The 22,050-nt window shown below is 35.7% G+C and overlaps 1 protein-coding gene across 1 annotated transcript in view; it reads left to right on the plus strand.

Moving 5' to 3' along the window:
• Nucleotides 1–22,050, plus strand: part of LOC106871127 (C2 domain-containing protein 5) — a 73,785-nt gene that overhangs the window by 42,910 nt on the left and 8,825 nt on the right. The window contains exons 7-18 of the mRNA XM_052969125.1: nucleotides 3,760–3,881; nucleotides 7,778–7,886; nucleotides 9,060–9,174; nucleotides 10,479–10,664; nucleotides 11,174–11,278; nucleotides 13,391–13,480; nucleotides 14,279–14,336; nucleotides 14,909–14,962; nucleotides 16,118–16,192; nucleotides 17,434–17,496; nucleotides 19,155–19,253; nucleotides 20,839–20,955. Of these exons, the coding sequence (XP_052825085.1) occupies nucleotides 3,760–3,881; nucleotides 7,778–7,886; nucleotides 9,060–9,174; nucleotides 10,479–10,664; nucleotides 11,174–11,278; nucleotides 13,391–13,480; nucleotides 14,279–14,336; nucleotides 14,909–14,962; nucleotides 16,118–16,192; nucleotides 17,434–17,496; nucleotides 19,155–19,253; nucleotides 20,839–20,955 (1,193 nt within the window). The remainder of the gene's footprint in view (nucleotides 1–3,759; nucleotides 3,882–7,777; nucleotides 7,887–9,059; nucleotides 9,175–10,478; nucleotides 10,665–11,173; nucleotides 11,279–13,390; nucleotides 13,481–14,278; nucleotides 14,337–14,908; nucleotides 14,963–16,117; nucleotides 16,193–17,433; nucleotides 17,497–19,154; nucleotides 19,254–20,838; nucleotides 20,956–22,050) is intronic.

Genomic DNA, 22,050 nt, shown 5'->3' on the forward strand with positions numbered 1-22,050 from the left:
TATATATATGTATATATATATATATGTATATATATATATATGTATATATATATGTATATATATATATATATATATATATGTATATATATATATATATATATAGTACTGGTCAAATAGTCAGACTGATATAACTGTCTGTTCCCGTCCCCTGAATTTCTATCCTTGTTCCTATTTTAGAAATTACTATTGTTATTGCTGTTTGTAGAGAAGTGGTTGCTTTCCATTGGTCTTAAGAAGCTATGTGCTTGTTGCCTTATGTCTCTTGTCTAGTAATCAACAGTTGTACCACAATTGTTATCTTGGAAGATATACCTCTGTGTATGTTTGTATGTACGTAATATATATATATATATATATATATATATATATATATATTATATGTACATGCACGCAAGCATTAAAATTAAATACACTTATATGCGTAGTAATCTCATTGCAAATTGGTTTATTTTTCTTCTTATTGCTTTTGAGTTTGGTTGTTATTTTTTTATTATTATTATTATTTTCTTCTCGTGTCGTCATTGTATAAAGTGAAACTGGATACTGGGTGTCAGAGCAGCAGTGGGCATGGCGGTTATGTTAATGGCGGTTATGTTAATGGCGGAGCTTGTGATAGCAATTAAAACAAAAACAACTGTGATTCCATGCTATAACTATGGCAGTTATGAGAGTAGTTACTTATCTAGAACATGAATTCATTTAAAATTGATAAGATTTTATTCCTCTCTGTCTGTTTCTCTCTCTTCCTCTTTCTCACACACACACACATACAATCCATTGACAGATTATAAACCTCAGCTGTACATCAAATGTTTCATGTATCTATGGTAGATACTCTTCCATATATTTCTCAAAATGTTAGTTAACACTTAGTAATAAATATTCTTCATGATATATTATTTAGAAAGATTTGAATCTCATTTCATATAGATGCAGGTAACCAACCAAATGGCCACAGAGAGAAAATTAGTCTCCTTTCCTGTAAAGAAGTTTTATTAGTTTACATCTGATAATATATCTTTTATGTTGCTAATCTAAATCAGCAGATTTGCAATATTTTTATCTATTTTTTTAAATAAATATTTTTCTTTTTCTTTTTCCTTTAGCTTTAGCTTTTATATTTGCTCATGTTTATCTTAAGATGAGTGTTCCTAATTATATTCAAACACAGATTTCTTCATATAAAAATATGTACATGAATAAAATGCTTGGTCACGTACACATGTAAGTGACCAGCATTTGGTACTGTGCAAAAGCTAGTATAGGGATCACATGTGCACTCTGTGTGTGTGTGTGTGTGTGTGTAGCTTAGCAAAATGTTTAAGAAGTTCACTTCAAAATCTTGTACCTGCTTTAATCCCTGACATCTTGAGTGTGAGTCTTTTACCTATAATCTTTATGTTTACATTGTACAAGAGTAGAAATAATTGGGAAACAGAGTCAATACCTTTACATTTTGAGCTGAAAAATCTTGCTAGGATAATTTTGGCATTTCATGCTCCTGGGATCATTAAAATAGATACCAATAGGATTCTAATCAGGCAAGTGTCTTCTGCCATTGTGTTATGTCAGTCATAGCTCGCCAACAAAATTTGCTAAATGGAAACTGTATAGAAGCCCATGAGAGGGATCATACTTGTTCTTGGGTGATAGATTTAACCCATTTAGCATTCAGATTACTCTGTCAAATGTAATGCTTATTCATATTGTTTTGAATTTATGTATTATCTCATAGTTATGTGATTTTGATGATCTGATTGTTTATTTTTAGAATGGCATTGTAGGGTAGGTGTGAGAGACCAAATGTGGCCAGTTTGAAAATAAAACAGATACAATATTTGGGCTTGATATGGTCAGTTTAAATACTAAAGTGTTAAGCTGTCATCCACCTCCTGGCCCTTGAAAGTGTTTTAGTAAAGTCCATTGTATTTGAAGAAATTGAGCCATATCTCTGGTTTTAGAATAACTTCTGGTTTTCCTCTCACTAGTCTTGGAGTCCGTAAAAAGGTCATAGGTACTGTCTTTTCTCCTCTGATTAATCCATTTACCAGTGATTGGCAGCTATATGCTGGTTCTTGGTAATGAGATTGTGTAGAAAAACATGAATGGCATGATATGTGAAGAGGGGGTGATAGGAAGGAGACAGGATAATGGAAGTTAGGAAAAGTGATGCATATTAACAATTAGTGAAGGTGTAATGTGTGTGTGTGTGTGTGTGAGAGAGAGAAATGAGGGATATCAATGAAGATGATAAGAGAGTGGAGAGAGAAAGAGTGTGATGGCTAGTAGCATGGTAGAGAATATGCTGGACATTGAATATGAACAGTGCACAAGCGTTCATATTAGAGATGAGAGATAGAAATATAAAGGCTGATAATGAAGAAAATAGTGTGAGATTGAATACAAGTAGATTCGGCATCATCCCTTGCTACACAGATGGTACACCCCCTAAAAAGTGAATTGTGCTGATGTGATGTAGCATCATATAAGCCTGGTAGTTATTCTCTTGGTTGCTTTTGCTGAACCACTAAGTTACAGGGACGTAAGCACACCAACACCTGTTCTCAAGCGGTGGTTGGGGACAAACACTGACACACACACACACACACACACATATGTATATATGATGGGCTTCTTTCAGTTCCCATCTACCAAATCCACTCACAAGTCTTTGGTTGGCTCCAGGTTATAGTACAAAACACTTGCCCAAGGAGCCATGCAGTGGGACTGAACCTGGAACCATGTGGTTTGAAAGCAGTCTTCTTACCATACAGCCACGCCTAGTCCTAGAGATTGTATTATACAGTAATAAACTACTACACCAATGGGCTAATGCTCTCATCTTCTATATAGAATGATCATACACACATGCTCTCTCTTATATGTGTGTGTGTGTGTGTATGAGTGCATGTGCGGTAGTACATTTTCTTTTTATATTTCATCATTTTAGCTTTATTTTTCAAACATGAACTGCAGTTCCTGTAATTACTCAAATGTCATTTTAGAGAGAAAAAAAACAAAAAACATTTCGTCAATTGATAGTAACTAAGCGATTATTGGGTAAAATGAAAATATTTCATACTTTGTTATTTCCACAGATAAAAACAAAAATTAAATTAAAATGAAGAAAAATTATTGATGATGATGACGATGATGATATTAATAATAATAAGTTTTTCCTGTTCAACTTGAATAGTTTCAGTGGTTAGGCTTAACCTTCTGTCTTCCGGAACCGTCCACCCTCCAATGCATTTGCCAATTGCTGATAATGTTACCAAGTTTTTTGCTGTTAGTCTTACAATACATTCCAATACATATATATATATATAAACATACACATATGCACACATGAATGCATGGACATGTGTACTCACTAATAAACATACACATATAGACATGCATGTAGAAAATATCCACACAAATTACACAATCACTCACACTGGCATACACACCAACACATGTGCAAATATAAATGTCTAGAAATGCTTGCCTCTCTTGGATGTTATACAAGATACATTTTTTTTTTTTTTTGGTCAGTATAATTTGATTCAGAATTGTTTTTTTTTTTTTTAATTTTTATTCCACCCCCTCTTTTTCTTTTCATATTTTCTCTCTCGCTCCTCTCCGCATTCCTCTATTCCACCGAACACACATCTCCCTTCCCTGACAACCTTTCATTTTTAGTGTTTTATATTTGTTGATGCCTTCATTTTGTCTTTAGTTAAGTTGAATTTTGGCTTGATTTGCTGTGACTCGCAGGGGGTAGTCTGACAGGAAGCAGTGGGAGTGGGAGTGGAACTGGAGTCCTGAGTGGAATTTCTGGGAGAGCGGCAGGAAACAAACCAGGGATGCCGCAAACACAGCCAACCATTGACATGTTGGTAAGCCCTGCTGTTTTTTGTCTTTTAATTCTCTCTCTTTCTCTCTTTTTCCCTCTCTCTCTCTCTCTCTCTCTCTCTCTCTCTCTCTCTCTCTCTCTCTCTCTCTCTCTCTCTCTCTCTCTCTCTCTCTCTCTCTCTCTCCCTCTCCTTTTTTGTATTCTGCTTATATTTGTTTTTCTACATATCTTGAAACCTTACATAATGTTAGTAACAATTATAATTATATTACTTATAATTCTCTATGTGTTTGTTGATTGGTGGAACTGTTAGATCATTGGACAAAATGCCATATTATTTAGTTATAGTCCTTTACATTCTAAGCTCAAATCTTGCTGAAGTCAGCTTTGCCTTAGAATCTTCCATGATAGATAAAATAAACTATCAGTCAGGTACTGGAGTCAATATAATCAATACTTCCTTCCGCTGAGTTTTCTGACCTTGTGCCTTTGTTGGAAACTATCATTATTATTATATTAAGCTGACGAGCTGGCAGAATCATTAACACATCAGGTAAAATGCTTAGTGGTATTTCACCCATCACTATGTTCTTAGTTCGTGGAGGCGCAATGGCCCAGTGGTTAGGGCAGCGGATTCGTGGTCATAGGATCTCGGTTTCGATTCCTAGACCGGGCGTTGTGAGTGTTTATTGAGCGAAAACACCTAAAAGCTCCACGAGGCTCCGGCAGGGGATGGTGGCGAACCCTGCTGTACTCTTTCGCCCCAACTTTCTCTCACTCTTACTTCCTGTTTCTGTTGTACCTGTATTTCAAAGGGTCAGCCTTGTCACACTGTGTCATGCTGAATATCCCCGAGAACTACGTTAAGGGTACATGTGTCTGTGGAATGCTCAGCCACTTGCACGTTAATTTCATGAGCAGGCTGTTCCATTGATCGGATCAACTGGAACCCTCGACGTCGTAAGTGATGGAGTGCCAACAACATGTTCTTAGTTCAAATTCCACCATGATTTTGCCTTTCATCCTTTCGGAGTCGATTAAATAAGTACCACTTACTCACAGGAGTCGATGTAATCGACTTAATCCTTTCCCCCAAATTTGAGGCCTTGTGTAGAAAGGATTATTATTATTATTATTATTATTATTATTATTATTATTATTATTATTATTATTATTATTATTATTATAAGGTGGCAAGTTGGCAGAATTGTTAGCATGCCAAACAAAATGTTGTGTGGCATTCCTTCCAGCTTTACATTTTGAGTTCAAATTCTGCTGAGGTCAACTTTGCCTTTCATCATTTTTCATGTTGATAAAATAAGTACCAGTTGAGCTCTGAGGTTGATGTAATCGACTAACTCCCTTCCACAAAATCTCAGGCCTTGTACCTATAGTCAAAAAGATCATCATTGTTATTAAGAGTGGTTGACTGGCAGAATCAGCAGTATCAGACTTGTTATGATATTAATATAAAGCCCTTTACATTCCCAGTAGAAATCTTAAAAATATCAACTGCTTTTAATTGTTCTGGGTAAAGGCCACACACTGTAAAGTGGTTGGCATTAGGAAGGGCATCCAGCTGTAGAAACCAATTCAAATCAGACTGGAACCTGGTGCCGCTCTCCAGCTTTTGAGCTCTGGTCAAACTGTCCAGCCCATGCCAACATGGAAAATGGATGTTACCGGATGATAATGACGATGATGATGAGTCAGTAATATGAAGTTCCATTTGAGTACTGCTATTTATCTCTTTGCAGTGCCACGTGATCATTCTCTCCCCATCTTCTGAATATGGGTATCTGTATAGCTTCTCTACAACATGAAACCTGCTCTTCTCCCTTCTCTCATACTTTTAACCCCTCATCCTCGTTTAATGTCCACGTTTCATGCTAGGAGAGGTTAGATGGTTTGATAGGATACAACGAATCCAAGGACTGCATTGTGCTCCCTTACCTTTCTTGGCATGCTTTCTGTGGCTCGATGCCCTTCCTAATGCCAACCCTCTCACAGTATCTACTGGACATGGTTTTTCTTTGTGCCGCTAGCACTAGTGAGGTTACCAGACCCTCAGAATATGATGAGCAGGGGCAGACATCACAAATGCATTCTATCAAATTCTGTAATGACTCTGTCACTTTTCCAAAAAGAAAAATTGTCAATTAATAACAAGGCTGTTAATTATTGATTAATGATATAATATTCTAGTAGTGGTTTTCTTTGGTTTGTTTTGTTTTTATGTTAATGTATTTTTGCTTCTGTGTAAATGTAAAATAACGGGATATTGTTTTTTATGTTTTTGCTATACCTTAGGAGGCTCATTATGTCAATAATAGAAAATAGGAAAAATTGGAAAACAAAGTTTTTTTTATGGTTAACATTTTGATTTGGTGTTTATTTTAAATATTAAAAATGTCTAAGATGAATCATAGTCCAGAACAGGTTTTAAAGCACTCACACTCGATATATTTAATGTCATATAAGTGACGTCCATCATTTCCAATCTTCTATGAAAACATGTTTGCTCATGGGGAAATATTTACCTTACTTAAAAAACAGGTAATGGTTGGTGACAGAAAGGGCATCCAGCTGTAGAAAACCTGCTTCAGCTAATTCCATTTGATCCATGCAAGCATGGAAAGGGGACATTAAAATGATGATGAGATAGTTAAGCCAATGAGGAAGTCTCCAAAGTGGTTGCTTAGTCTGCTAGAAATAGCAGTCAGATTTCACTACCATTTAACAATAAAAGAAAAGGACACATTTGATGAGCCAGATACATTTTATCTGAGAAAAAAGACAGACAGGTCACAGCTGAAGTATTTTTGGTCATTGGTTTTCTCAATCAGGGATGATGTGAGCTTAAACAACAATAATGTCTTGAATGTTTCAATATTTCAGTTAATTATTTTAAGGACGTCTGAAATCATTTTCAGTGAAGCTTCCTCACAGTTTTCACTTTGTAAACTAGAATGGATAGCAACACATCCAAAATGTTATCTTGCAATAAAAATGCTCAGAAATTGAGAAGGATCTCTTCCCATCTCTTTCTCTTTGTACTTATTAAATCATACAAGTGGTGTGCCCTGGTGACCAGTTATTGTAAGGGAGGCAATTATTCCTAGATAAATCAAAGCAGGATTAGAAGTTTGAATTCTAAATCAAGAAACCTGGAAGAAGATGCATTGCTCTATGATTTTTCCTTTTTGGTAACTCACGAGAAAGATCATAAAATTTTAAAATTGTAGGTGTAACACTTTGCTTTTTCTTTTCTTTCTTCCCATTTCTTTCTTTTTGTTGTTGTTTGTATTGTGTCTGCTAGATTATAATTCTGGGCCTGTAATGAAAGCAGTTGATTACAGTGTTTCTGGAGCATGGCAGAAAATAAATTAATAACTGCTAATTAAATGTGTGTTTGTATCATTTGTATTGACATCACAGACTAATTGTAAATGAGCATCACCCTCCTACAAGCAGTGTCATTCGTTTGCAATCTTACATGGAAACATGTCTGGCTGTTATGCTGTTCATGTGTGAAGGATTAAGGTAAATGTTACCTTACTTGAAAGCATGTGAGGGTTGGTGACATGGAAGGCATCTGGCCATAAAAAACCTTCTACAAATCTCATCTGACTCATGTAAGCATGAAGAAGTGGACATGAAAATGATGATTGTAGTAATTATATCATGCGGTATATGACATAATCTATTATAACATGTATGTAATCATAGTTATTGATCAAATTTTTTCATGAACAAAACTTACAATAGACTAGTATATTATCTAGTCTAGAGTTGAGCTGCCATAAAGCTCACCACATCATAATACTTTCTCATAACTACAGTAAATGGAAAATAAAGTGTCCGCACTAAATGATGATGATTTACTTCTTTGTTATTGCTACATTATTATTATTATTATTTTTATTGTTTTTGTTATAGGAGTATCCATTTTTCACCATGAAAACCTTTCCTCCTGCATTCATTGTTCACTTAGGAGGTGTTGTGTCAGCAAAATCTGTTAAATTGCTGGATAAAATTCATAATCCTGGTAAGTTTCAAATGGTTTTGGGCTAGTTCATTATTTTTAATCTCTAAATATAATTTGGCATCCGAGATAAAATGAACATATACATACACACACACATGTATATTTTATTTTGCTTTTGCTAAATGTCTAAAACTGAAAATGATTCATTAGTACAATGGATTCTAGGACAGCCAATGTTTTGATTGACATTGTTGTATTTCACCTACCAGAGGCATCCCAGACTGATGAAACCAACAAGAGTTCAAAGCTCTTGTTTATAACTTCTGCAAACAAACGGTTTCCTGATTCAACCACTAATAAATCCTCTTTTGCATGGTGAACAGCAAGAATGGAAACAATGACTTGCATTTTTATTTTTGATAAATTCCGGCACGTTCGAGTGTGAATACGCTAATTGCCATTGTGTTCATAATGCTAATGGATCGAGTATGTTTCAATCGTACATTTGTTACAAAGTACTCGTTCTCTTATGATAAAACACAACAGTGATTAGCATATTCACAGTTGAATTTGCCAGAGCATATTAAGAGTAAATATGCAAATCATTATTTTGATTCTTACACATGACAATTTATTACCAATTAGCAGTTATCAGCATGAATCAGCAAATAATTTGCTTGCTGAAATCATAAACAAGAGCCACAAATTCTTGTTAAATTCATTAGTCCAGGATGCCTTTAGCTGACGAGACACCACAATGTTGAAACACTGAGTGTCTCAAAGTCCACTTCTGCTAATGAATCAAATATGTTATGAACACATTCGTTATAAAGAAGTTGTTCTCCTGTGATGAAACAGCAGTGATTAGTATATTAACATTTGAATCTGTTGGATTATATTAAGAATGAATATGAAAGTCATTATTTTAGTTCTTGCTCTTCACTGAACAGGTGATGATCTTTTAAGAATTATCTATTATAATGTTATTGTCTGCTAAGAACTCAGGTATTTCATCAATTGTCTATTGAACTAAGCAATGTGCTTACTTCGACTTGGAGCATGTATACCAAAGCTTCAGTTCATCTTTGATGTTTAGCAAGCTTCTTAATGCAGCTATGTCTGTGACTATATAGTAATTTATGTAACAATAAATATTAGGTTAACAGTACAAAGTGTTCTTCTGCATGTTTTATTTTATTTTCCTATTTTCTTTTTTTTTCCACCCACTTTCAGATGAACCTGAGACGAGAGATGCTTGGTGGATTGAAATCCGTACTGAGATCCGTTCTCATTGTCGTTCAATGGGATGTCATGCTGTGATAGGTTACAGTGAAATGTCTTCCATATGGTGAGCTTCTTATAATCTGCATGTCTCTGCATTCTTTATCTTTGTCATATGCTCTCACTCTCCATATTTCCTCCCCTATATATATATAAATAATAATAAATGGAGCAAAACACATATAAATAAAAGTTCCTTTAATTCCTACACATGTTTCAAAATATATGAGAGAGCTCTTCTACAAAGAAGTAAGAACTGCTGGAATACCTCATATATTCCTCTTCAGGGAATCCATAAATAAACATATAAAAGCAAGACAAATACGAAATGATGAGGTAACTTACGAGCTAAGATGTTACATCATAAATTATATATATATATTTGTAAATAGTGATTACTCCAAACATTTACCAGTTTGTTCTCGGTTAGGTATATATATAAAAAGAATTAAAGGTAATGCTATGCCACTTCATAATAATCCTTGTTATAGTTCTATATTTAAGAGATGAAGAATCATGTACATTATTTACATTTGACGGATATTTGTCTTCATCTTGTTTGTTGTTAACACAACGTTTCGGCTGATATACCCTCCAGCCTTCATCAGGTGTCTTGGGGAAATTTCGAACCCGGGCGTATGGTGTAGTGGTTAAGAGCACAGGCTGCTAACCCCAAGATTCCGAGTTCGATTCCAGGCAGTGACCTGAATAATAATAATAATAATAATAATAATAATAATAATAATAATATCAAAATATACCTTAGGAATGAGAACCCAGGTTCGAAATGTCCCCCAAGACACCGGATGAAGGCTGGAGAGTATATCAGCCGAAATGTTGTGTTAACAACAAACAAGATGAGGACGAATATCCGTCAAATGTAAATAATGTTCTGTACTCAGATTTAATTTTGTATTATAAAATTGAGACTAACTTTGCATTGTTGGTGTATACCTATGCATACCAAGTTTCATATTTTGGAGAAAACTGTTTTAATTGATTTTACTACTCCATTCTTCAATTGACATTTTCTTATTTCCTTTTTATCTGTATGTGTGTGTGTGCATGTGTATGTATGTATATATACAGGCACACACACACATGCACATGTTTTATATATATCTGTGTGTGTGTGTAAAATAACTTTTTACAGAAATTGTTTTCATCTTTTTTTGTTTGGTTTTTGAATTCATTAGGATTCCTTTCTTCAAGTGACAAATTATTTTATTTATTTTTAATTCATTCAGTTTTTTTGGCTTTTTTTTTTTTACATGACACAAGTTCCTTTACTTTTCCATTAAAAAAAAATTTTTTTTCTTTTATTTATCACTTTCATTTTATTTTTCCTTCTCCTCCTTCTTTTCGTTTCAGTGATGAAGTAATTATTCTGTCAGCTATTGGCACAGCTGCTGTCATCAGCAGCAACATGGATGTACTGCTGCCTGTTGTCGCACAGAAAGAAACTGCTCCACTCTATCAGTCCACTGATAAGGTACCAGTGGAGAAGGAGAAGCTTTATGTTGACGTGAACTTGGCAAATCAAATGTCACAGAATAGGTAAGGCTTCCTCACTCCCACACACACGCACATTACAACTTATTTATCTATTTTTGCTAATTACTCTATCATTTGTGCCAAGCTACCTACGTTAGAGTGGTGTATAGTAATAATAATAATAATGATGATTGCATTTATTTGCCACAAGGGTGAAGGATGAGGGGGCAATACAAAGACAGACATAAAGTGTGGGAGTTTACATATAATGAAATGATTATAAAAAAAAGGGAAAGAGAAAGAAATTAAGTGGACATGGTATACACTGAAAAAGAAGGGACATATGTATAGCATACAATGGTTTAAAAAAATGGTTGGGTAGGATGATAGAAATGCCTCTTTGGATAATCGAGGAACCCCACTGTCTGAGATTTCCCAGCTAATTTCTAAAGCATAAACAGTGCTGTATTTTATCAGAAATATGGCCATGAAAGGGTTAAAGAAGTCACTGATTTCATAAGAACAATTCCTTATTTATTTTTGTTTATTTATTTTTTTTCTTTACTTTCCAGTATTGAAGAGGGTTACACACCTGCAAACTGTGTACTTTGTCACATTCCCTACAAAACTGCCTCTATGCCATTTAAGGTAACACTGGATACCTGCACTGTATGTCAGTAAGTATATTGTTTCTGTATGTTTTAAGATAGCAGTGAACTGTGTGTGTGTGTGTGCATGCGTTATACATGTCTTTGTCATCATCATCGTCAGCACCTGCTTTTCCATGCTTGCAGGGATCAGACACAATCTGTTGAAGCAGTTTTTTTTTTTTTATGGCCAAATTCCTTCTTGATACCAGCTCTTACAGACAAGAGTATACATATATAACCAAGTATCTCCTTTACAGCAGCACACCTGTTTCTATCCCCTTTCTTGTTAACTTTCTCTTTCCTTCTCTCTCTCTCTCCCTCTGGGTATCCATGTACTTCCCCTGTAGCAAGATACCTCTCTCTCTCTGTCACACTCTAACCTTTCATCATCTGATACAAGATCACCTCACACAAAGATTCCTTGTCTTGCAAGTTACTTGGTGATGTTGCAGGTACTGATGCTGGTGTTAGGAAGGGCATCCACCCGTAAAAAACCATGCCAAAATAGACACAGAAGTATGGTGCAATATTCTACCTGGCCAGCTCCTGTCAAACCATCCAACCCATGCCAGCATTGAAGACGGACAGTAAATGATGATAATGATATGTGTGTGTGTATATATATATATATATATATGATGGGCTTCTTTCAGTTTCCCTCTACCCGGTCTTCTCACTAGGCTTTGGTCAGCCAGGGGCACTTGCCCAAGGTGCTGTGCAGTGGTACTGAATCCTATTGCACATGGATAGGAAGCAAGCTTCTAAACCACATAACCATACAGTGATATAAATATAAATTGCCAATTCTTCAAATTGTAGATCAGCATCTTCCTAATTTATCCTGTAAGTTAACCCTCAAGAGAACTAAAATCGGATTTTCAAAACTCAAATTGAAAATGAAAATGAAGAGATGTTAAAAACCGTCAAGGGTGATGACGATGATGATAACAATGATGACAGCATCATCATCATCATCATCAACAACCATTACTTTCTTTTTATCCCAGATCCTCTCGACGCAGGTGGCTAGCTTAGTGGGCTCCCACTCTTGACACGTATCAAGGCCCCTCTCCAAAAGAACGTGGGCAGCACACATGCTTTTTATTAAGTCAAAATTGTCTGCACTTTTATAACTCTTTTTTCCTTTCTCATGATGTTGGACAAGTTTAACCCTTTAGTGTTCACATTATTCTGCCATAATTAATGCTTTTTTATCCACATTGTTTTGAACTAATCAAGCATTATCTCGTAGCTATGAGATTTTGATGAGGTAGCTGTTAATTTTTAAAATGATATTGTAGGGCTGGTGTGAGAGACCAGATCTGGCCAGTTTGAACATAGAATAGACAGAATACTTTTGGCTGGATATGGCCGGTTTAAATGCTAAAGGGTTAAAACATTTAAAACATTAGTTATATTTACATCATTAGAGAGAGAGACAAATTAGATTGTTTTTTTGTTTTTTTTGGCTGGAACCTGAAATGGATAAATCTATAAATAATAGTATGTAAATATTTGGAGAGAAAAAGTCGATGGCTGCCCATGGGACACAAACTCATATTTTCTATAAACATGACAAACATTCTGGAAAACTTTTGACTTCTTCCATCCAAAGATTTTTTTTCTTTTAATCTATTACTTACACACTATTATCTTCAGCTTTATTTACTTTGAGCTTCTCTTTCAAAAACAATTAATTTTATTAAAATGATACATTCCCTATTTTTTTAATTCTCACATGCACCACCCACTTTTCAAATTCTACAAAATTAAGTCTAAAATGATTGGGTGGTTTTTAAGTTTAAGATAATTCATCATTATTATACATTCATCTTTCATTCTGGCATGGGTTGAGTGATTTGACAGGACTTGGCAAGCCAAGGGACTGTCCCAAGCTGCACTGCTTGTTTTGGCATGGTTTTTTATAGTTGGATGCCTTTCCTAATGTCAACCATTTTGCAGAGTATTCTGGGTACTTTTTAAGTAGCACCAGATAAATGAAATTAAATTGTTACAGTTTGATGGTTGGCAGTGGGGAAAAAGGCAGTTCCAAAAAATTGTATTTGGTTCAAATTATTTTCTCAAAAAAATACACTTCATCTCCATTATTAATTTCTTGCTCGTTTGTTTGTTTTGCAGTAAACATCCAGTTCCAGATGTGCTTTTTACTACAATCAACCCGCCTGAAGAAATACAGACAATAGGAAAAGGAACTCTTATACAAGCTCGGTAAGGATCTTATAGAGGAATGCGATGATTGGACATGATCGTTTGGACGCTGACAATTTGGCACAGTTGACTGGACATACAACATGTTTTAGTGACAGTATATTTGGTGCTGGAGGTAGACACACACACACACACACACACACACACACACAAACACACACACACACACAAATACAGAAATATACACATGCAGATAGAAAGAGAGACACACATTACACATGCAAACATCACTAGCTTCCTGAAACATCTGCTTTTCCACGTTTGTGTGGCGAGATGGCTTTCCTTTTGCCAACCCTGTTTCTAAGTAAGGTAATATTTCCCCATTACCAAACATTGTTCTCGCAGATGATTGGAAATGAAGGACACTGCTTGTATGATGGTGACACTCACAACTACCATGTGATGTCAAAGTAAGGAGACAGTGACATACATATGTACACACACACAAACACACACACACACACACACACATATACATAAAAATTTATATTTGCATAATTATAAATTTTAAGGTGGTGAGCTGGCAGAAACGTTAGCACGCCGGGCGAAATGCTTAACGGTATTTCGTCTGCTGTTACGTTCTGCGTTAAAATTCCACCGCAGTCGACTCTGCCTTTCATCCTTTTGGGGTCGATAAATTAAGTACCAGTTACGCACTGGGGTCGATGTAATCGACTTAATACCTTTGTCTGTCATTGTTTGTCCCCTCTGTGTTTAGCCCCATGTGGGCAATAAATAAATAAATAATTATAAATGTTATCAAGATTTCTGCTCATAATTTATCTTGGTCTATTGCAGGATATATCGTGCGAAAAAGGAAGGCAAAGGAGAAGCTTGTGCTAAAGAAATTAGTGATGTAAGCATTTCCTATTTGTTATTATTGTTGTTGCTTCAACGATATTTAGCATGGGCATCTGATTATAGAAAATTTGCCTCAACAAATTACCTCTGACCCATGCAAGCATGGAAAATCATCATCAATTAACATCTGTTCTTCATGCTGACATGGGTTGGACAGTTTAACAGGAACTGGCTAGCTGGAGAGCTCCCTAGGCTCCATTTTGTCTGTTTTGATTTGGTTTCTATGGCTGGATGCCCTTCCTAATGCCAGCCATTTTACAGAGTGTACTGGGTGCTGTGAACATGACACTGGTACAGATGCTGATGTTGATATATATATATATATAATATATAATTTAGATATGCTATAAAATTTATAACTGCTATAAAATTCATCTATGCTATAATTTTAATATACTATAAAATTTATAATTCATATATATAACTTAGTAACAAATATTCAAGTTACATTAGATGTTATATTTAAAATGTGAAAACTATAAAACATAGAACAGTTTTGATATGCTTCAAATCTTTCCTCTTCTTTGAGATCATCTAACTTGAATCTTTTATTCCATCTGTTGATAGTGTTTACCATTTATGGAATATGAACTTCATAATCAACTTATAAATAAATTAAAGGTGAGTTAAAAGTTTCCCTTTTTTTTTTTTTGCCTGTGTAATTACTACTACTACTACTACTACTACTATTATTATTATTATTATTATTATTAGTAGTAGTAGTAGTAGTAGTAGTAGTAGTAGTAGTAGTAGTAAGGCAGTGAGCTGGCAGAATTGTTACTGTGCAGGGTAAAATGTTGAGTGGCATTTCTGAGTTCAAATTTCACCAAATTCAACTTTGCCTTTCTTCCTTTCAGGGTTGATAAAATAAGTACCAGTTGTATACTGGGGTCAATGTAATTGACTTACGCCTCCCCAGAAATTTCAGGCACTGTACCCCTATTGTAGAAAGGATTATTAGGGTGGCAAGCTGGCAGAATTGTTAGCACTCTGAGAAAAATGCTTAGAGGTATTTCGTCCACCTTTACATTCTGAACTCAAATTCCATGTACTAATGGAGCGCAGGGGTTGATGTAATTGGCTAGCCCCCTCTCCCAAATTCCAGTCCTTGTGCCTATAGTAGAAAGAATTATTATTATTATTAAGGCAGCGAGCTGGCAGAAACATTAACATGCCGTGTGGAATGCTTAACAGTATTTCATTCATCTCCACATTCTGAGTTCAAATTCTGCCGAGGTCGACTTTGCCTTTCATACTTTCAGGGTTGATAAATTAAACACCAGTTGAGTATTAGGGTCGATGTAATTGACTAGTCCTCTCCTCAAAAAACTTCAGACCTTGTGCCTATAGTAGAAAGGATCATTATTATTATTATTTCTCTTCTTATCCTTTTTGTCCCTCTATTTATCAAGATACTACTGATAAATTCTTTGCGCTATAAATTGCAATTTCATCCAAGTATTATTTTTTAATTTTTGTTTGAGGAATTCCACAAAGGAGATCCCATTCATGTTTTCTACATGTGTATATCTATTATGAATTTAATATATTTTTAATATTAATATTTATATTCGTAATGTATTTCCTAGTCTGTAATGAAACACATGCAGCATGGAATTAAAAATATACCAAACTTTTCACTTTTGTAATACATACATGTGTGTGTGTGTGTATATATATATATATATATATATATATATATATATATATATATATATATTTAACCTACCATTTACCATTCTCTGGTAATACATATGACATTTTTTTCCATTTCAGATGCGTGGTATGAATGGTCTTTTTGGACTTGTAGTCCATATCACAGTTGGAGAAACAATGTTAGCTGGAATAGCTGTGAGTATCTTTAAAACTTATTACTTCAGTACATTCCTAAAATTTCATTTTAATTTACCTTCTGCAAGGTGGTGTGCAAGTGTGTGAAGCATGTTTTTGTCACTGTTAATTTTACATGTTAAATAAAGTAAGTTCTCAGTATACCCATGCAAAGAGTCTGGATTTAACTGTTGTTACATCCCTATCACAAATATATGTTTTGCTTGACTTTTCATAGGGTATGTATTGCTGGGTAATCAGTCTTGTTGACTTTCTAATAGGATTTAGTACTTATCATTGACTGTTAGGTGCAGTGAGGCAGTGTGAGATTAGATGTATTTTCTAGAAACACAACAAAATACCAGCAGTAGATTTGAACTTATTACTCTTGAGCAGGTTGTTGAAATACCTTATCCACTTTGCCATTTCACTTGTAACTCTGCAGCATCTGACATCCCCTACTTCCCCATTCACTCCTGGCCCCACTACTTCAGTTATTCCTAACCACCTTCATACCTTGAAGGTCCACCCTGACACCTCATCACCACTCTTTTCTTATCACTTTCCAGCTCCATCTCATCACTCTCACCTCTTTTCTAAAACGTGGAGTCATGTAGCTCCCCTATAGCTAGAACCCTGTTCTCCTCTGGCCCTTTGCTCTTAGATTTTAATCCTTTCTACTCCTCATCTCCCAACATAAAGCTTCCTGCATCTGGATTTGTAGTCTTGCAGGTTGCATGGCAATCTCACTAGTGCTTGTGGCATGGAAGAAAACAAAAAGCACCCAGTACTCACAGTAAAGTGGTTGGTATTAGGGAGGGCATCCAGCTGTAGAAACCATGTTAAAACATACACTGGAATATGGTGCAGTTCTTTGCACCTTACTGGATCCTGTCAAACCATCCAACCCATGTCAACATGAAACATGGAAGTTAAATGATGATAATGATGATACACTGTGATTTAGGTTGAAGTACTTGCATACACATGATGATGAAGAAGAAGAAGAAAACAATGATGATGCATACACTCACACGCACACACACACACCTATGCCAGTCTTCCACATAGTTTTTAGTTAATTCATTTGATCAACTTCTCCTGTTCCACTCTACAAAGTATTGTCTTTGCACTTTGATGAAATAAATAACTTTTTAGTTGTTATTGTCTGTTTTTCTTTTTTTTTTCTTCTTTTCTTCTTTATTGCTCTAACTATTGTTTATGAAACCCTTTTGCTATTCTCTTCATTGTTCTATTTTCAGACAGCAACTGCTGCCTATCTGAATGCACTACCTGCTCCATCAGTTCCACGTATCTCAGGACAGGTAATAATAATAATATTTAATTTTATTATTAAATGATCCAAACTAATCTTTCCTTTTTCCTTTTTCCTTCATTAGACTCTCCTTTCCTTTAGTGATGAGTGAGAAAATCTGCAGCTCATCATATTGATAGGATTACTGCCACATTTTAATCCAAGGATTGTTGTTGTTACTTCATTTCAGGAGTAGTGCAAATGTAAATAAACAGGCAGATACAAAAGCACATTCACACACATCCACACAGACACAAGCACTCACTCACACACATGTACACAAACTCACACACAGTTAACTACACATGGTTTAGTCAATTGATGCCATTAAAATCTGAGTCATTTTATGAATCCGAGAAGGATAAAAGGAAAAGTTGACATCAGTGAAATTTGAACTCGGATGAAACTAAATGGTGTGTGCTGCATTCATTTGAGCATGTTACCATTTTTGCTAGTCTGTTATTCTTTACCTAGAGTAATGTCTTGAAGATGAGGCATCTAGTCAGGGTTTTCACAGCCGACAGTTTGGCTGTCTTTCTCTACCCTCTGTTGATAGTTAACAGCCTGTAATGATTGACTTTCTAATCAATAGAAGAGTAGAAAGTTTGCTTACTGACAAGGAATTTGCAGACATGTTTGGAAGCTATAAGGCTAGAAATTGTTAATAAGTTTTTTTCTGTGATATAACTTTGTTGTAATATTCTAATACATTTTAACCCTTTAGCATTTAATCTGGCCATATCTGGCCCAAACATTCTACTTGCTTTATGTTCAAACTGTCCAGATCTTGCCTCTCACACCTACCCTACAATATCATTTTGAACATATACACTCACAAAATTGAAATCTCAAATCTACAAGATGGTTACTGATTAGTTGAAAACACTGAGAACAAATAAACATAACATTCAATGGAATAACCTGAATACTAAAGGATTAAACTGTTTATATGGTTATGTGCAAGCATGGCAGTGAGGCTAAGAAGCGTACTTTGTAACCACATGATTTCATGTTCAGACCCCTGGTGGAGGCATGTTGCTTAGTGGTTAGATTGTCAGACTCATGATCATAAGATTGTGGTTTCAATTCCTGAACCAGGCGATGCATTATGTTCTTGAGCAAAACACTTCATTTCATGTTGCCCCAGTCCACTCAGCTTGCAAAAATGAGTAATCCTGCGATGGACTGGCGTCCCATCCAGGTGGGGAATATATATGTCGTGGAAATCAGTAAACCGGCCTTTATGAGTCGGCATGACTCAAAAAGGTAACTTTACCTTTACTCATGCTCAAGCCAGCAGTGTGGCACATTGAGTCAGTGTTTTCTACCTTCTGTTATAGCCCTAGGCCAACCAGTGTGAATGAATTTAATAGATGGAAACTGTGGAAGCCCATCATATGCATGTCTTTGTCCACTCTTCCACTGCTCGACAACTGATGTTAGTTTGTTTACATCTCTGTAACTTAACAGTTTGGCAGAAGAGACCAATAGGATAAGTACCAGACTTTAAAAAAATAAGTACGAGAGTCAGTTTGTTGAACTAAATTCTTCAAGGTGGTACTCCAGCATGACCACAGTCCAACAACTGAAGCATGTAAAATATAAAAGATTTAACAGTGAACATCTTTTATAATGTCTTCTTCAAATCTTTATTTTTGTTTTTTTTAGGTGATGACAGCAAGTGACAATAATGATTTGGAGAAATTACAGCAACGCTTAACCACTACTGTACAGAACTTAAAAGAGCAATATGAAATATTTGTGCCTGTAAGTCACTAATACTGTCTTTGAGAGTTCCTGGTGGCTTGACTTACATGCACTTACCTAACCCTAAATGATAACACCATGTTCTCTTTCTTCCTCACTCTCAGATAAAACATGATGCCCCAAAATGAGTTTATCTTATAAACTTTACTCTTGACTGATTGTTGCTCCCACAAACCCCCAGTTTCTTTGGATTTCAGGTTTTATCTTATCAGGCTACGATACTTGTGGGGTAAAATCTTGTTTGATTAATTCCTTTTGTTCCCTGTGAAGCATAGGCCATCGATGATGTTTCCCCCATTGTTTCTGACTCTAGGCTATCTTTTCTGTTTCCCTCCAGTTGAATCCCTGCTTTTTCATTTCTACCTCAGTATCTTGCCTCCAGCTATTTCTAGGGTGTCCTCTCTTCCACATCTTTTGTTGGTTCCAGGTCAGAGCCTGACATGTAATACAGGATGTTGGTTCCCCAAAGGCATAGTATATCCATCCTCTCTTACTCTTCAGGGATCTGTTCTTCCACTGGTTTCAGCTCATTCCTTTCTGTTACATCTACTCCATGTTACAGTTTTTGAGGAAGTCAGCCTTGCAACTTCCTTTCAAATTCTTCTACATTATCATATATTTCTCTGAGGGAAGCCCTTTCTTTTCTAGGTCTTGTTGTTATCAATGCTTCTGTTACTTTGCTTTTTTCCAGGTAGGGACATTAGCCTATGCAAACCCATTTTTACCTCTGAGAAGAGGTGATCCATATTAGCTTGGCCTCTATCCTTTGATACCTTGCCCAGTCCAAGAGGTTCCACCAGAAGCTTACCCTTCACTGGCTTAGCTCTCAGGGTGGTTGAAGGCACAGAAGCCACCACAATGCAACAAGAAATAAATCTTGTGATGGCTGGTAAAATTATGGTTCTTTATCTATTGATTATGATAGTGCTAATATACAGTAGAATTTGTGTTTCAGAGTACAACTCTTAGTTTCATATTATGAAAATCATTTCCACATCAGGATATGATCATGTTTTTTAACCAAGAGCAGTTCTAATCAAGTAGACTTATGATCGAAAGTATTCTAGGCATGACCATTCCATCTTTTTGTCTATGAAGGACCACATTGTCCAGTGTGTACTTTGAGTTTTAAAAAAAAACTAAGTCGGTGTCTGTGAAGAAAATAAAGGTCAAAGTGGGATGTAGTTCTAAAGAGAGATGATTGTAAAATGTTTAGTGCAGGATTTCAATAAACAAGATACAATAGGGATGATGAGAAGAAGAGCAGTGGGCTTCTACTGTAGGAAATTTCTGACTCTCTCTCTCTCTTTCTCTCTCTCTCTCTCTCTCTCTCTCTCTCTCTCTCTCTCTCTCTCTCTCAAAAAGACAAAATGTGTGTGATCAGATTTGCTTAAATATCAATCAACATTAGGAGTACAAAATCCTAAATAGTATTGTATTGGTGCATGCAGGATTGTGTGGTTAACAAGCCTGTTTCTCAACCACATGCTTATACATCCAATCCCACTGCATAGCACCTTAAGCAATTCTCTCTCTCTCTCTCTCCCTTTTTTTTTTTTTCACCTTTTCATTCAATTTATTCCAGGAAGTTGCCCCAGGCCAGTCTAGTCTTCGTTGCAGTGCTGATAATACAGACGACAGTGATGAAGATCAGAGTGATTTAGAACTGTCATTTGGAAACAAAGATACATTTGTGTTAGAGGTAAGTAAGGACTTTGGCTGGTTCCAGAGCATGAACAGTCTGATCATTGATTTTTATGTCCACCTTTCCATGCTTGCATGGGTTGAGTTGAGTGACTTCTTGTCCCCGTAACTTAGTAATTCGGCAAAAGAGGCCAATAGAATAAGTACCAGGCTTAAAAAATAAAAAAAGTATTGTGGTCAGTCCATTCAACTAAAAACTCTTCAAGTAAGTGCCCCAGCATGGCCACAGTCTAATGACTGAAACAAGTAAAAGATAATGCATAAACAGATCCTGAAAGATTACTTGGAGATACTTGATGTATTTTATAAATATGCTTAGTTAAAGTTTCATAAAAGCATGAAGCTATTAGCAGCTCTTTTGGTATATATATTAAATTGATATATATTGCCCCCGTGAGGCCCAATGCTCGGAAGCTGCTTTTTACATGCCACTGGCATGGGTGCCAGGTATGCACCACCATCAGATGTGACTACAATTTCACTTGGCTTGATGGGTCTTCTCAAGCACAGCATATTGCCAATGGTCTCAGTCACTAGTGTGTGTGTGTGTGTATATATATATATATATATATATATAAAAAGACAGACACAGGTACATCTTATCTTCATGAATATGTATGTACATGCTTATGTGAAAAGTCACAGTTGAAGGAATTGTTGTGTTTATTAACCAGAAGCATATCATTTGATATATGCCATCAGGGAAAGTGCATGTTGTCCCTGATTGAGGTTGTTAGCCCTTGTCAAAGTAAATCGCTAATCATGGTGATGCAGCTTACTACTATAGACAGTAGGAGCATTGCATAATTAATGAGTGTTTTGTTCATTTAGTCCAACTCTATACTCTTCATGCTAATTCCAAAGCTGTCATAATCATCGTCACTTCCAACCATTTGACCTCAGGTTCAATCCCATTGTATGGTACCTTGAGCAAATGTCTTCTATTTTTGCCCTGGGTCAGCCAAAACCTTGTGAGTGGTAGATGGAAACAGGAAGAAGCTTCTCATGTGTGTGTATGTATATATATATATATATATATATATACGACGGGCTTTTTTCAGTTTTCGTCTACCAAATCCACTTACAAGGCTTT

This window comes from Octopus bimaculoides, chromosome 7 (genome assembly GCF_001194135.2).
Source record: "Octopus bimaculoides isolate UCB-OBI-ISO-001 chromosome 7, ASM119413v2, whole genome shotgun sequence".
Taxonomy (NCBI): domain Eukaryota; kingdom Metazoa; phylum Mollusca; class Cephalopoda; order Octopoda; family Octopodidae; genus Octopus; species Octopus bimaculoides.